This window comes from Rosa chinensis, unplaced genomic scaffold (assembly GCF_002994745.2).
Source record: "Rosa chinensis cultivar Old Blush unplaced genomic scaffold, RchiOBHm-V2 RchiOBHmChr0c30, whole genome shotgun sequence".
Lineage (NCBI taxonomy): Eukaryota > Viridiplantae > Streptophyta > Magnoliopsida > Rosales > Rosaceae > Rosa > Rosa chinensis.
The window spans coordinates 52,127-67,476 of record NW_020126841.1 but is presented as its reverse complement, the minus strand read 5'-3'; the positions used below and the strand labels follow the sequence as shown (position 1 = coordinate 67,476).

General features: G+C 40.3%; 1 protein-coding gene and 1 long non-coding RNA gene across 2 annotated transcripts; both read right to left on the bottom strand.

Annotated features, from left to right (window-relative positions):
* Positions 1-1,499: 1,499 nt before the first annotated feature.
* LOC121050893 lies at positions 1,500-4,140 on the bottom strand. The gene is made up of 2 exons (XM_040512318.1): positions 3,788-4,140; positions 1,500-3,115 (listed from the first exon to the last, which is right to left on the bottom strand). Exons 1-2 carry the CDS (start codon positions 3,900-3,902, stop codon positions 2,697-2,699), a joined length of 534 nt encoding a protein of 177 aa, XP_040368252.1. The 5' UTR covers positions 3,903-4,140; the 3' UTR covers positions 1,500-2,696.
* Positions 4,141-4,203: 63 nt separating this feature from the next.
* On the bottom strand, positions 4,204-14,401 carry LOC112181353. Its single transcript, XR_002928812.2, has 5 exons — positions 13,795-14,401; positions 13,048-13,121; positions 6,396-11,890; positions 5,649-5,722; positions 4,204-4,489 (listed from the first exon to the last, which is right to left on the bottom strand). It is a non-coding gene; the product is annotated as an uncharacterized LOC112181353 (long non-coding RNA).
* Between the last annotated feature and the right edge of the window lie 949 nt (positions 14,402-15,350).

Sequence of the window (15,350 nt, the reverse complement as noted above, 5' to 3'; positions counted from 1 at the left end):
CCAAGGCAATTTTAAACGTTCTGGCAGCCAAAAGAAGCCCGTTTATATTGGATGGAGCTCAGAAGACTTGTTGAAACGAATCTGTAACATGAAGGATGCTACTAATTCATGGTACTGCAAGTATTTGACCTTCTAAACTATTGCCAAGGTGTCCAAGTGATAGAGTGCATCTACGTCCGTTCACTTTAGTTGAGGATTTCGCAAACTCTTTATATTAATTATTATGTATCGGCTCAAAGTCCCTTTTATTTTTTATTTTCGACCTTCCTCTTGTTTTTATCAGATATAAGAGAAATCATTTTTTTTTTTTTGGTTTGGACTTGGGAGAAAGCATTTACTTCTTTCACGTACTTGAATTAGTCGCAGGCAATAGATATATATATATATATATATATATATATATATATATCCTGTTCAAAAGCGGACCATCCGCATTGCCTGAAGGCATTTCTCTGCTACGTAACATATAAATTGAAAAACTAATCATCCTAATAAAGACATGAAATAAAAACACATACTAATTGCCATAGATCCTATAGAAAAGTCTTCTCAGTATTTGGAACAAATTGCCATAAGAAGAACAATGAAGTTGGTCAAAAACTCAAGGGGACAACCAATCTTGCATTTGTATATGAAGGAGGCATCATGATGGGCACAGATTCGAGGACCACATCTTGCTATATATATATATAATGGCAATATACGAGGAAATATATAGAGGGCTACAGGTACGTAACAAAATAATCATGTTAACATTCCAATACCCGTAACTAGGGCTAGGAAAAAGAGAACAGCAAACCAAAAGGAAATTAACGTAAGAAATTGACTTGCAGAATTCAAATAGGTTTGTTTTAGTAGTACTTAGTCAACCTAAATTCATATCCTGCAATTTGTAACACTCTTGGCAATGTTTACAATCCTTCCATAACTTGATTGTGGAGTCTTCACTATAAGTGGCAAGAAGATTCATGTGAGGATGATAAGCTCCAGGCCGATCGATCACTTCTTTCTGATGGACATTAATGTTCATGACATGCTCTAATCTCCCACATTGGTAACCCATTCCCCTTTCGGCGACGTACCAGCTGCCGAAAACTTAACTCCCCCACCTTCCGATTCAAACCTCTTCACGATCTATCCTTCAAGCGTCATGACATACGCTGACGACGTCCAGTTGCATATGACAGTCATTTTCGGAAAAAGTTGAACCGTGAACACAGAAGCTTCAACTCTGGCAGGTCTAAATGTCCTTACACTGGATCATGACATCCCAAACCTTAACCGTGCAATCACTAGACGGCAGGTCTAAATGAGAAAAAAAAGATGCTTAATACAAAAGAAACCAGAAAAAGAAAAAGAATGAAAAAAAGAAGAAGAGAGAGAATATAAAATGTAACATTTTTGCCTCAAACCTAGGTGACTTAGAAAGCCACACTACACAGTTACCGCTGCTCTAGAGTGGCAGCTTGCTACTGTGATGGCAAATAATATATATAAATGCTCGCTGAACTACAAATATACAAAAAAAAAAAAAACTGTTGGAGGCCCGCCGGAGACCGGTGGTCTGAGGCGGCGGCCTCAGGCTGCAGCCCTCAGGGCCGGCTCTGGTATTGAAGGTCAAATGTGTTGATCGAGTTGCCCGGTGGTTGGGCCCCACAGCTCGATGAATCCGTCGGAGGCGCGGGAGATGAGAAATCGGCAGTCGGAGGAGTTCGGAGGAGATCGAACAGAGCACGTTCTGCGTGAGTGCATGTCTGCATGACGTCGTGAACTGTATTGTGTGCGAAAGACTGCTAGTTGGATACAACTCATACAAGTCATGTACTTCTTCCTTGTCCTGTTCCATAGGAGCTAATCTCTCCATACTTGATTGATCTCAAAGATCGCCACTACATCTCCACGAGCCCTGTTAATTTCTCTGTATATTGTTTTTTTTGCGCTCAAAATTTGCGTCTCTTGCACATAAAGTGTATGTTTAGATCCTATTTATAATTATGTATGTTACCACAACTAATCTAAGATAGAATAGAGATTGACAATATACGAAGCTCTCTCTCTTTTCTGGTTTTTTCATCATCTTCTTCAATCTTCCTTACAATTCTATCACATATCAAACTGTCTGAATGAACAGATTCTGTCGTAATGTTGGTCATGTAATCTGGTACCTTGTACACACATCATTGTTGCCTTTGATTTCTGGTATCAAAGTCACTTTGAGAAGCTTTTAGGAGCAGTACGTTCCAAAGACATAATAAAACACAGTCCAAGCATAAAATCACTCGGTTAAATCCATAGATTAGCTACCCTGTCAAAACAGAACAATTTATGGCTTGATGCATTACCCTCCCTCAGGCCAAGAGTCCCTTCACAGATTTTTCTAAAAATTTCACCACCATCTCATCGATGGCTTTGGAAATAATTTCCCCACCAAAAAAGACGACCTTTTCACAAAAACTTTCAACTGCATGCAAGTCAATCGGAGACCGCAATCCCATCATTATTTTAACTGTTGACGGACAAAATCCTTAAAAAATGAACAAAAAAACACGACAACACTTTCCTAGTTATAATGACAGTAAAGTAAACAAGTTTCCCACTATGCATATGACATTTAAAGACAGTTTAAAAGACTAATTGTTCTCTTCGCACCAGTAGTCTTCTCAGAAAACATGGCTCACAAAGACGGACAGTTCTCATCATTCTTTGGTCTCATATGAGCTGTTGTTGGTGCCAGCAGCGGATTTTGATTTTTTCTTTCTCTGTGTCTGAACAACTGATTTTGATTCTTTTCTCTTGGTCTGAACAGCAGATGCTGGTTCTGGTTCTGGTCGATGCCAGTCTGGACAATTTCGTGTCCAGTGGTCTCCTTCTTTACAACAAAGACCACAATACATGAGAGCAGAACGGCTAGAAGGTATTTCAGAGACATTACCATGCTTATCCACCATGGTTCCCAAAGAAATATAACCATGGCCCTTTGGTAAAGGAGGACTGTCAGTTAAACCTTCACCAGTTGCGCTACGGCCGCAGCCACGGTGGCTGTTGTCAGGAGCATTCGGTGCTTCTCCTTTGCTCCTAATTAATCCATGTTTTGCCAACAACTTCCGTGATGATGCTGACAATAAAACCAAAAAAAATAAGTAAGGAATATTTGATGAGCGTAATAGAAGAATGATTCCCAGAATTAGGATTCCTGAATTAACCTCGTCACTAGGTTGCAATGATTATTTATTGATAGCTGCAATACGAACAGTAATATATAGCAACTTTTATTTTGTAGATTTCTCTTTAACAATCACCGGAGGGGAGAATCAACCGATTTCTTTTTCATCGTATTGTTTATTTCTTGTAAAAATTTCACAAAATCAAACTAACTACTAAATAAACCAGTAAAACAATGAAAAATTTCATGCTCACACAACCTTCATGTATAAAATAATTCCTCTACGAGTTTTGCTAGAATTAATTTTTTTTTAAATTGTGTGTGTGTGTTTAACATCAAAGATATAGAAGCAAGCTTTGTTTTCAAGTTTGCGTTGACGACTCCACACATTGAATCTAACTACTCCGTGAGATGAGTTTCGTCGCTTATTACTATCGGTCAGGTTTTCCAAGGACAATTTGTAACCTAGGATTCCTACTCGACTTATCCCTAGGATTCCTTAGATTAGTAAATCAAAACCTAACTCAAGAGTCAAGCAAAAATTCAATCAAATACTGACAAAAAAAACAAAGCAAATTGCAGATTCTATTCCTCCAAACCCTAGAACAAAGATCAAAAGCATACATTCAAACTCGACATAGCGACCTTGCCGGATGAGGTGCTTGAGTTTAGTACGTAGAGTTTTCAGTTGGGCAGGGTTCAGGTCGAGATCGGATATTGGTTGCAGATAGACAATCATACTGGAGGCGTAGAGAGAGTTTGAAGATTTAGGATTCAGGGTTCAGAATTGGACAGTAGATAGGGTTTTAATTTATACACTCTAAATTAACGTTTACTGGGTCTCTGTTCTGGGCCTAGACCATCTAACTTTGGTGTAGTCGTCATCAATGATTCAATGGGCTCACTTTTGTTTTCGTTTTCTTCTGGGCCCCAATCGACAGTTTGAGAATTAATATTTAAAAGTGAGACATTAATTTTTTTTTTTTTACCTTCCTATTATGTTTTACCATCCTAACAAGTTAAAGTTTATGGTTTCAGTGTCACGCCCCGAATTTTGAATAAACAATTCAAATCCGAAACATGAATAATAACTATTACAAACCAACGTCCTGAATTTTTTTCTCAAAAACAACCACACTTCACACCTCTCAATAATACAATAAACCACATTCTCAAGTTATTTATTACAGCACACTCTCACCAAATCAAATTGCAAGGCTCAAATGAGCTTAACTCACCTCACTATTACAATTGCTGTAAAATTATAACAAATGCTCTAACCCGCACGATCACCGCCCTGATTCTCCTGACCTACAGGATTACCCGCTACACAATATGAATCGTGTACCGGGAATGCAACAACACCAAACCCGGTAAGCCATGACAGCCCGTATGAGTAAATAAGAAAGAACTGTTGATTTTAATTCATATTTCTTTTAACTCAAGCAAAACAATCAACAATCACAACATCCACGAAGAAATCCACAATCCCCAAAATCAGTCACTAAAATCACCAACTCTTAATCACCAAAGATTAATACGGGAACTAGACTCACATCTTTCTTCTCAAAACCCCGAAAGCGTATTTATACAAATACGGTGACTGACAGACTAGAGCTCTACTGCATCGTAGCCCATCACCTGGCCTGGTTGTGGCATCCGATATAATTTGCATTCATCGTAGTTCATCAGCATAGAACGTCCGATACACATACTCAACTTAGCCCATCACCCAACAAGGGTTGTGGCATCACTTACACTCAACCAATCGTAGCCCATCATCCACCTAGTATTAGAGCATCCGATTCCCTCATACTGGTCACTATGTTGACCCTAAACTCAACCAATCGTAGCCCATCTTCCACCTAGTATTAGGGCATCCGATTCCCCCATGCTGGTCACTATGTTGACCCTAAACTCAACCAAAATCGAGTACAATAATATTCTTTCACACAATAGGATCAATAATTCCATGGTACGTACTATTATTGTGTAAATATGTACTCAAAATATAATTCAGCAAATCACCAATCCATTCTCACTCATATCATCACCCAATACCATGTCATCCATAAATTTCCAATATAATTTCACCAATCACTATCATCATAAATGAATATGATAAATCATGTATTCGATTCCACATCAAATAAATCATTATAAAATCACTTATCTCCATGTCATACCATTCCATATATAATCACACATCTCCATATCATATCATTCCATACATAATTACGTAAATATATATATACGTAATTATCCGCTCAGGGATAATCACTAATACCAACTATAGTTCAGGCATAAAAATCGTGAAATTCATTTTGTATAATTAAATCATTTTACTTACCTATGGACCGTAGTTGATCAAGTCCATATGATTTAAAACAAATATTTATTTCATAAATATTTTCACACAATTTCGACAAAATAGAATTATTAAAAGTATTCGGTTCGTAAAATGAAACACGTGAGGTTTACTCACCTCTAGTCCCGCTGCGTCTTCACTTCAACACAATACACACCGAAACCGCTCACCCAAGGAAGACCGTCAATCACCTAATCAAACATGACCTTAACTTAGCCAACCAACTCATAAATAAAAATAAAGACGATCCAACGGTCGGATCGAAATTATATGATGATCCAACGGTCGGATCCTCACGGATCGTCCATAGGATCATCCCCCAAAATTATCACGAAGATCCAACGGTCAGATCTTCCTAAATCGTCCTTATAAACATCTCCACAAAATTTCATGAAAATCCGACGGTCGGATTCTCACGAATCGCCTTCCAAAACCCTAATTCACAATTATACGAAGATCCAACGGTCGGATCTTCGCCCGTGACCTCACAAGGTCACTGGGACAGTCATACGATCAACATAACAAAACTACAAGTCCATCGGACGGTCCGATCTTCGAAAAACAATAATTGGATTATCGAAATCGATCGAAACCGCAAAAATTCATAATTAATCATACGATAACCAAAAATTATGAATTATATATGCAAACGATCGTATCGAAACGTAGAATCTAAAACTGTAAAGAAATCACATTTTTGACCCCCGGAGGTGGCCGGAAAAGGGACGCCGGAAAAGAGGCAGAGCCGCCGCCGACCACCGCCAATGGTGTCGGGGCCTGGCTACTCCTCTTCCTCTCATCAAGCTGAACAACTTTCATAACTAGCACGAAGTCTGAAAATTACCGGAAGGGGTCGAAAATTACCTTGAACAGTATGAATGTGGCCGGAAACTTTCCAGAAACCGGCGAGAATTTCCAGAAACCGGCGAGCTCAATTTTCGACGTAAAAACTTCAATTTCAGGCCTTAATTCCTTCTAGATAGTTGTTAAGAACATCAAGTCGAACCCACTGGAAAAAGAATCAATCAAAACGATGCACTACAGCTCGAGATATCCCGATCGAAAGATTTTCGTTTCGGATCGAAAACCGACCGAGCTCCGACGAACGTGAAACCGGTCACTCCAGGTGCGATCCTTCTAGTATGATGATCAGCAAGTTGAGGCGAGTTCATGGAGCTAAGGATCGGAAGTTTTGGTGGCCGGAGCTAGGAGGAAAACGGGGTTGACCGTTTTTGCTTCAAGGTCTGCAACTCCGTTTCACCGGGTTTTGAGGCTGTGCCGGCGGAAACAATCACGCCCGGAAGGCAGGCGGCGTCGAGGCGAAGGCAAGGGAGGTGATTTGGCGTCAAACGGTGGCCGGAGGGTGGAGAACTCGACCGGGAAAGCTTGCTCTGTTTTTCCTCCGGTTTCGGACGCAAGAGAGAGAGAAGAAAGCTCGGTTTCAAAAATTGGAGACCGAGTGATATTTTTGGAAAATGCCAGAAATAGAAGCTTTTATATTAAACTGGAAATACCTTCAAAAAATCATAACTAATTCATACGAACTCCGATTTTTGTGTTCCGCATATGCACGTGATCGTATCGACGAGCTCTACAACTTTCATGAAGGAAGTTTTCCCAAATTTGGTACATATAAAAAGTCAATTTTTGAGACGCCCCTAAATACGTACGATTTTGAAATAAAATCGATCGAACTACTTCCACACTTCTCCAAGCTTCGTACAATCTCCCATGACCTCGAAATCATTCTAAGATGTCCTCGGAAAATAATTTGGATTTTCGGGGTATTACAATCTACCCTCCTTAAAGAAATTTCGCCCCGAAATTTAATCGTGAGTCCATTTCTTCGATTAAAGTTTTCTGTAAATTATACAGAACACTAACCAAGCACCCAACTTGATCACCACAATTCTTACTTCAACTACCACGCTTGACTATACTATCTCCAACTTTATCAAAACTATAGAAATCTAAAGAGATACGGTTCTATGTATAAAAATACATCCCCATAGCCACTAAATCAATTCAACACAATTTCAACAATACAACATTCTTTCGCACTCCACATTCACAAAATTACAACACAACAATTGCCTCAAGCAACACACACTCAATTCACCACGTGGTATTGCACAAAAAGCTATTTTCACACTAATCGTCACCTCGTACTGACATACAAGTACAGTGACCACTCTCACAAGGCAATGTGTGGAAAAACAACGCTGCACTAAATCAAGAATTTAAAGAAAAAAGATAATTAGACACCTTCGCAACGTCTTCTTATTCAATATGGGCCACTTGGGCCAAAGAAACCGAATCAACCACATTTCGAACCGGCCCAAACCCAATTGGGCCAAAAATTCGGCCCATAAACCTCCTACTCGGCTCGGCTCAGCCATACTGTTTGGCTGCAATCGGCTCGGCTACAGTATGAAGCTCTACATAATGTACGTATTCTGTACTGATCGTATATACATCCGTATATCGAGCATATACAAGATCCAAAAATATTTGTAAGAGGTAAGGTTCGAACTCCCGACCCTATACCCCAAGGCTTTGCTCCCAACCACTGAAGCAAGAGCTGCTTTCATTAATATATGCACATGTGTTATATTTATTATGTCAAAAGCGACATAAAAATAAATACAAGGGAATGCAAGGTTTCGAACCCTTGACCTGCTGCACAAAAACCTTGCTCCTAACCACTGGGGCACAAGCTGTGCTTAATATAATGTGTACAAATTTTATACTTATTATGTCATAACGAACATAATAAAAATAAATGAGAGGCGAGGTTCGAACCTCAGACCTCTTGTACACGAACTCTACACTCAACCACTCGAGCACAAGCTGCTCACGTTATTATCCATACTAATCCTTTTATTTAAACCAAGCGGTTTCAAACTGTTTCAACAAATCGGCCCAAAACACCCAAACTGTTGCAGAAATCCAGCCCAACGTATCCAAAACTGTTACAGCAATCTGGCCCAACTCATCCAAAACTGTTACAGAAATCCGGCCAAACTCATCCAAAACTGTTGCAGAATCCGGCCCAACATATCCACAACTGTTTCAGAAACTCGGCCCATCATGTCCAAAACTGTTTCAGAAACTCGGCCCATCATATCCAAAACTGTTTCTGAAACTCGGCCCATCATATTCAAAACTGTTTCTGAAACTCGGCCCATCATATTCAAAACTGTTTCTGAAACTCGGCCTATCAGGCTTCCACCCACAGCTACAGTGATGGCCTTGATCCGAGACAGGCCCAAGTACGGCCCACTTGCCACGGCTTATCCCTTCCGTGATTTACGGCAGTCAAATTTTACTTTCGGCTAAAGCTGTCTGCCACAGCGCCTCGAGATTCCCTCGGTCCCCTTACACGCTCTCCACGCGCCAACAGCTTTTCCGTGTTTTCGGGCAACTTTAATCCAACGCGTAGAATGAATTACAGAGATCGTCCATCCAACGGTGGAGATCTGCTCACCTCGTTCTATAAATAGGTGCATTCTGAGGGAGCGACTGTTCACTCCAAAGAAAAAGAATTTCATTCCGAGCTTTAGCCATTCTCTCTCAAACTCTTCAGCCTTCTCTTCTCAAATCTCCAATATTTCCTTCACCAATCTTCAATCATTCTCTCTCAGATCCTTTTCTTCCATCTGAAGACTCAACCTCTTCCTTCATCTGAGAACTTCAGATCCCCAACACCCCATCATCAACCTTAATCCCTTTAACAACAATCTCCCTCAAACATTCAACAACTTTAATCTTCTATTTTCACATCCCCTCAACCCATCACCATGGAATCACGAACTCTGCAACTAATGGAGCTTCAAACCCAACCACAAATGGAACTACAAGCCCAGCAACAAGTCGAGGATGGAGGAAACAACCAAGCAGCCGGGAGTAGTGCCAACACGCCTATCAGGCCGACTACTAACCGGTGGACTCCCACACCAGCTCAACTAAGAATCCTTCAGGGGCTCTACTATGACAAGGGTCACAAGTACCCAACTCCAGAGCAGATTCAAGAGATCTGTCTTCATCTGAAACCGTATGGGCAGATCGAGGACAAGAACGTCTTCTTTTGGTTCCAGAACCTCAAGGCTCGTGACAGGCAGAAGTTGAAGGAATTTCAGAAAGTTCGGGTTGGTGGATCTCTCGATCTGAATTTTGGATCCACAAGTTCTACTGATGATGGTAGGTCCATTGATCTACACTTTGGTTCCACTGGTTCAACTAGTGATGATGGATCAATCGATCTAACCCTTGGGTCACGTGTCAGCTATGGCGTTGACCCAAACTCCTTCTCACCCTTCAATGCTAATACCAGTACTATCTCTTTTGGCACAACAAGAGGACAATCTTTCATGGAACGTCGAGGAGGAGATCACCAGGAGGTCGAGACTCTTCCTCTGTTCCCCGTGCACGGTGAGGACGTCCTTGGTAACCCGAAAACTACTTCCGAGGAAGGTAGTGCATACGGTTACTATTCCGGTGGCTCAGGCGGTTACAACAGTGGCTCTCCTGTTTCTCTTGAGCTCAGCCTCAACCCATCTGGAGCTGCTGACCTAGCTTAGAATAGTGTAGTCCTCTGTTTGCTTATTTTTGTAATATAATTAAATCAATAAGATTGAATGCATGTCGTCTTTTCCTTTCAACAACCAACAACGACACCAAGGGTCGAACCTTGGCCACTCCTTGCTCTTTCAAAACCCTAGCCGACTCTGCCGCACGCGTCGTTCATAAAAAAGTATCACAAACAATCAATTCCAAACCCAACAATCAATTCAGTCACACAGTGGTCTAGCAAGCATCATTTGAGTCAAACCAAACACAAACAATTCCGTCGCTAGAATTAGGAATTAATAAAATTAAGCGCTTCCTGAGTTAACTAGGAAAACCCACATCCTTAGAGTTACACTTACAACACATATAAAATCTCAACTATTTCATCAATCAATTGCTTCAACAAAAACTTACCACTAGTTCCATTCCTACCAACAACCCTGATTTCAAAACAATTATAGTACTCAGAGACCACCCAAAAATATTGTCTCAATCACTCCAACCCAAAACTTCGAACTTTGGTTCCCCCACCTAAATCCCTGCCCCAACAACTTGTTGATAAGAGGAAAAGACACTCAAAACATTTTCCTCGAATCACATTTGGTAGCACAACTCAAAACTGTAGAATAGGTTTACTCTACCATCACTAGGGATAGGCGTAAATCAGTTAACCAATCGAATACGCAAGGAAAGTTCTAGGAGGCCAGTGTACAAAAGGCACAGCACTAGAAGGAACCAACTAACTTGTACTAAACACACTTGATAACTACCACAACAAACTCATCCCAACTGCTCATAGATTCCCAATCTCCGCTAATACTCAATCTCACACAAAATTAGCATAGCTACCTCAAAGCCACTTTAAACATATATCCCAAGTCAATCACTCAACTCCACTAAGACATCTCGATACTAAATAAGATATCAAATCCTTGATACGTACGTCCCATCAAAACATCTGTACGTCCACCTTAAGAAGGTAAAATTTTTACCAGTTTATACTCATAACCACACAAGGTACATGCCTAGGCCAACATCATGCCTTTAACCAAACACATCAACATCCAAAAGAACCTCACATCCATAAAACAATTTTCACTGACTCATCAGAGTTAAATCTAGAGGTTTCCATTCCCTAAAGATTACAACTCACGGCAACTGAACTTATTCTAATACGAACCTCCAAAACAACTTATGGTCCTAAGTACTACTCCTTCGAATATCTATTACCTAAGATGCATAGTATGATTGGCTAATACACGTATAACACTTAAAACACAGTATAAGTCAAATACAAGTCCATATTAACCAAGTCAATACTACAGGGAAGGTATTCACGTTCCTAAAACGACCTAGCGGCCTAAACAACTCCCAACACTCACACATACCCAATGACTTAGCCAATACCGAAGAGCACACGATGGGGATCCGCTGCAGACGGGCCATCACTCGGAAGGTATTGACACATCACCAAATATGTACCTTACGCTCTGATACCAAACTGTCACGCCCCGAATTTTGAATAAACAATTCAAATCCGAAACATGAATAATAACTATTACAAACCAACGTCCTGAATTTTTTTCTCAAAAACAACCACACTTCACACCTCTCAATAATACAATAAACCACATTCTCAAGTTATTTATTACAGCACACTCTCACCAAATCAAATTGCAAGGCTCAAATGAGCTTAACTCACCTCACTATTACAATTGCTGTAAAATTATAACAAATGCTCTAACCCGCACGATCACCGCCCTGATTCTCCTGACCTACAGGATTACCCGCTACACAATATGAATCGTGTACCGGGAATGCAACAACACCAAACCCGGTAAGCCATGACAGCCCGTATGAGTAAATAAGAAAGAACTGTTGATTTTAATTCATATTTCTTTTAACTCAAGCAAAACAATCAACAATCACAACATCCACGAAGAAATCCACAATCCCCAAAATCAGTCACTAAAATCACCAACTCTTAATCACCAAAGATTAATACGGGAACTAGACTCACATCTTTCTTCTCAAACCCCGAAAGCGTATTTATACAAATACGGTGACTGACAGACTAGAGCTCTACTGCATCGTAGCCCATCACCTGGCCTGGTTGTGGCATCCGATATAATTTGCATTCATCGTAGTTCATCAGCATAGAACGTCCGATACACATACTCAACTTAGCCCATCACCCAACAAGGGTTGTGGCATCACTTACACTCAACCAATCGTAGCCCATCATCCACCTAGTATTAGAGCATCCGATTCCCTCATACTGGTCACTATGTTGACCCTAAACTCAACCAATCGTAGCCCATCTTCCACCTAGTATTAGGGCATCCGATTCCCCCATGCTGGTCACTATGTTGACCCTAAACTCAACCAAAATCGAGTACAATAATATTCTTTCACACAATAGGATCAATAATTCCATGGTACGTACTATTATTGTGTAAATATGTACTCAAAATATAATTCAGCAAATCACCAATCCATTCTCACTCATATCATCACCCAATACCATGTCATCCATAAATTTCCAATATAATTTCACCAATCACTATCATCATAAATGAATATGATAAATCATGTATTCGATTCCACATCAAATAAATCATTATAAAATCACTTATCTCCATGTCATACCATTCCATATATAATCACACATCTCCATATCATATCATTCCATACATAATTACGTAAATATATATATACGTAATTATCCGCTCAGGGATAATCACTAATACCAACTATAGTTCAGGCATAAAAATCGTGAAATTCATTTTGTATAATTAAATCATTTTACTTACCTATGGACCGTAGTTGATCAAGTCCATATGATTTAAAACAATATTTATTTCATAAATATTTTCACACAATTTCGACAAAATAGAATTATTAAAAGTATTCGGTTCGTAAAATGAAACACGTGAGGTTTACTCACCTCTAGTCCCGCTGCGTCTTCACTTCAACACAATACACACCGAAACCGCTCACCCAAGGAAGACCGTCAATCACCTAATCAAACATGACCTTAACTTAGCCAACCAACTCATAAATAAAAATAAAGACGATCCAACGGTCGGATCGAAATTATATGATGATCCAACGGTCGGATCCTCACGGATCGTCCATAGGATCATCCCCCAAAATTATCACGAAGATCCAACGGTCAGATCTTCCTAAATCGTCCTTATAAACATCTCCACAAAATTTCATGAAAATCCGACGGTCGGATTCTCACGAATCGCCTTCCAAAACCCTAATTCACAATTATACGAAGATCCAACGGTCGGATCTTCGCCCGTGACCTCACAAGGTCACTGGGACAGTCATACGATCAACATAACAAAACTACAAGTCCATCGGACGGTCCGATCTTCGAAAAACAATAATTGGATTATCGAAATCGATCGAAACCGCAAAAATTCATAATTAATCATACGATAACCAAAAATTATGAATTATATATGCAAACGATCGTATCGAAACGTAGAATCTAAAACTGTAAAGAAATCACATTTTTGACCCCCGGAGGTGGCCGGAAAAGGGACGCCGGAAAAGAGGCAGAGCCGCCGCCGACCACCGCCAATGGTGTCGGGGCCTGGCTACTCCTCTTCCTCTCATCAAGCTGAACAACTTTCATAACTAGCACGAAGTCTGAAAATTACCGGAAGGGGTCGAAAATTACCTTGAACAGTATGAATGTGGCCGGAAACTTTCCAGAAACCGGCGAGAATTTCCAGAAACCGGCGAGCTCAATTTTCGACGTAAAAACTTCAATTTCAGGCCTTAATTCCTTCTAGATAGTTGTTAAGAACATCAAGTCGAACCCACTGGAAAAAGAATCAATCAAAACGATGCACTACAGCTCGAGATATCCCGATCGAAAGATTTTCGTTTCGGATCGAAAACCGACCGAGCTCCGACGAACGTGAAACCGGTCACTCCAGGTGCGATCCTTCTAGTATGATGATCAGCAAGTTGAGGCGAGTTCATGGAGCTAAGGATCGGAAGTTTTGGTGGCCGGAGCTAGGAGGAAAACGGGGTTGACCGTTTTTGCTTCAAGGTCTGCAACTCCGTTTCACCGGGTTTTGAGGCTGTGCCGGCGGAAACAATCACGCCCGGAAGGCAGGCGGCGTCGAGGCGAAGGCAAGGGAGGTGATTTGGCGTCAAACGGTGGCCGGAGGGTGGAGAACTCGACCGGGAAAGCTTGCTCTGTTTTTCCTCCGGTTTCGGACGCAAGAGAGAGAGAAGAAAGCTCGGTTTCAAAAATTGGAGACCGAGTGATATTTTTGGAAATGCCAGAAATAGAAGCTTTTATATTAAACTGGAAATACCTTCAAAAAATCATAACTAATTCATACGAACTCCGATTTTTGTGTTCCGCATATGCACGTGATCGTATCGACGAGCTCTACAACTTTCATGAAGGAAGTTTTCCCAAATTTGGTACATATAAAAAGTCAATTTTTGAGACGCCCCTAAATACGTACGATTTTGAAATAAAATCGATCGAACTACTTCCACACTTCTCCAAGCTTCGTACAATCTCCCATGACCTCGAAATCATTCTAAGATGTCCTCGGAAAATAATTTGGATTTTCGGGGTATTACATTCAGATTTCCTGGTTTTAGATTTGCCTTATCTTACAAGGCATGTAGTTTTATACTTTCCTAGTTTAAGTGCCGAGTCCTATTAGAACAAGGGATATTGTTCTCTATAAATAATGGCCCTCTGGATCGTATCTTCTATTGAATTGGCTAGAGAAAAGTTCACAGTAAGATCCTGTAGTATTTGGAAGAAAAACAATGAAGTTGGTCAAGGGACAGTCAATCTTGCATTTGTATATGAAGGAGGCATCATGATGGGCATAGATTCGAGGACCACATCTAGCCGTATGCATAATGGCAAAATACAAGGAAAACTATGTAAGTTTGTTCTTGATCGATCCTTTGTTTTTAGCTACCAAACACCATGAATGTTTACGCTTGAAATCTTATATTTTCAGTGACAGACGAGAAAGAAAAATTAAGAGCCTGTCTTCCAGCATAAACTTATTTTGCACATGTATGGGGTTTAATAAAGATTGGGAGAAAATGTACCTTCACGTGCGTCGACATGTATGAGCACCTATATCTCAGCTTTGTAAGTCGATATTTAATTTTAAATCATAAACTGACCACTTGTTTTGCTTGATACAGTCACCTAGATCACTTGACGAAGCAGTAAAAATAACAAAAGAG

Bases quoted from the DNA above. Each gene is read 5' to 3' on its own strand.
- LOC121050893 (XM_040512318.1), bottom strand. From the start codon at position 3,902: ATGATTGTCTATCTGCAACCAATATCCGATCTCGACCTGAACCCTGCC. The intron at 3,116-3,787 runs GTATGCTTTTGA...TTTTATTGTCAG, and splicing joins TCGCTATGTCGAGTTTGAAT to CATCATCACGGAAGTTGTTG.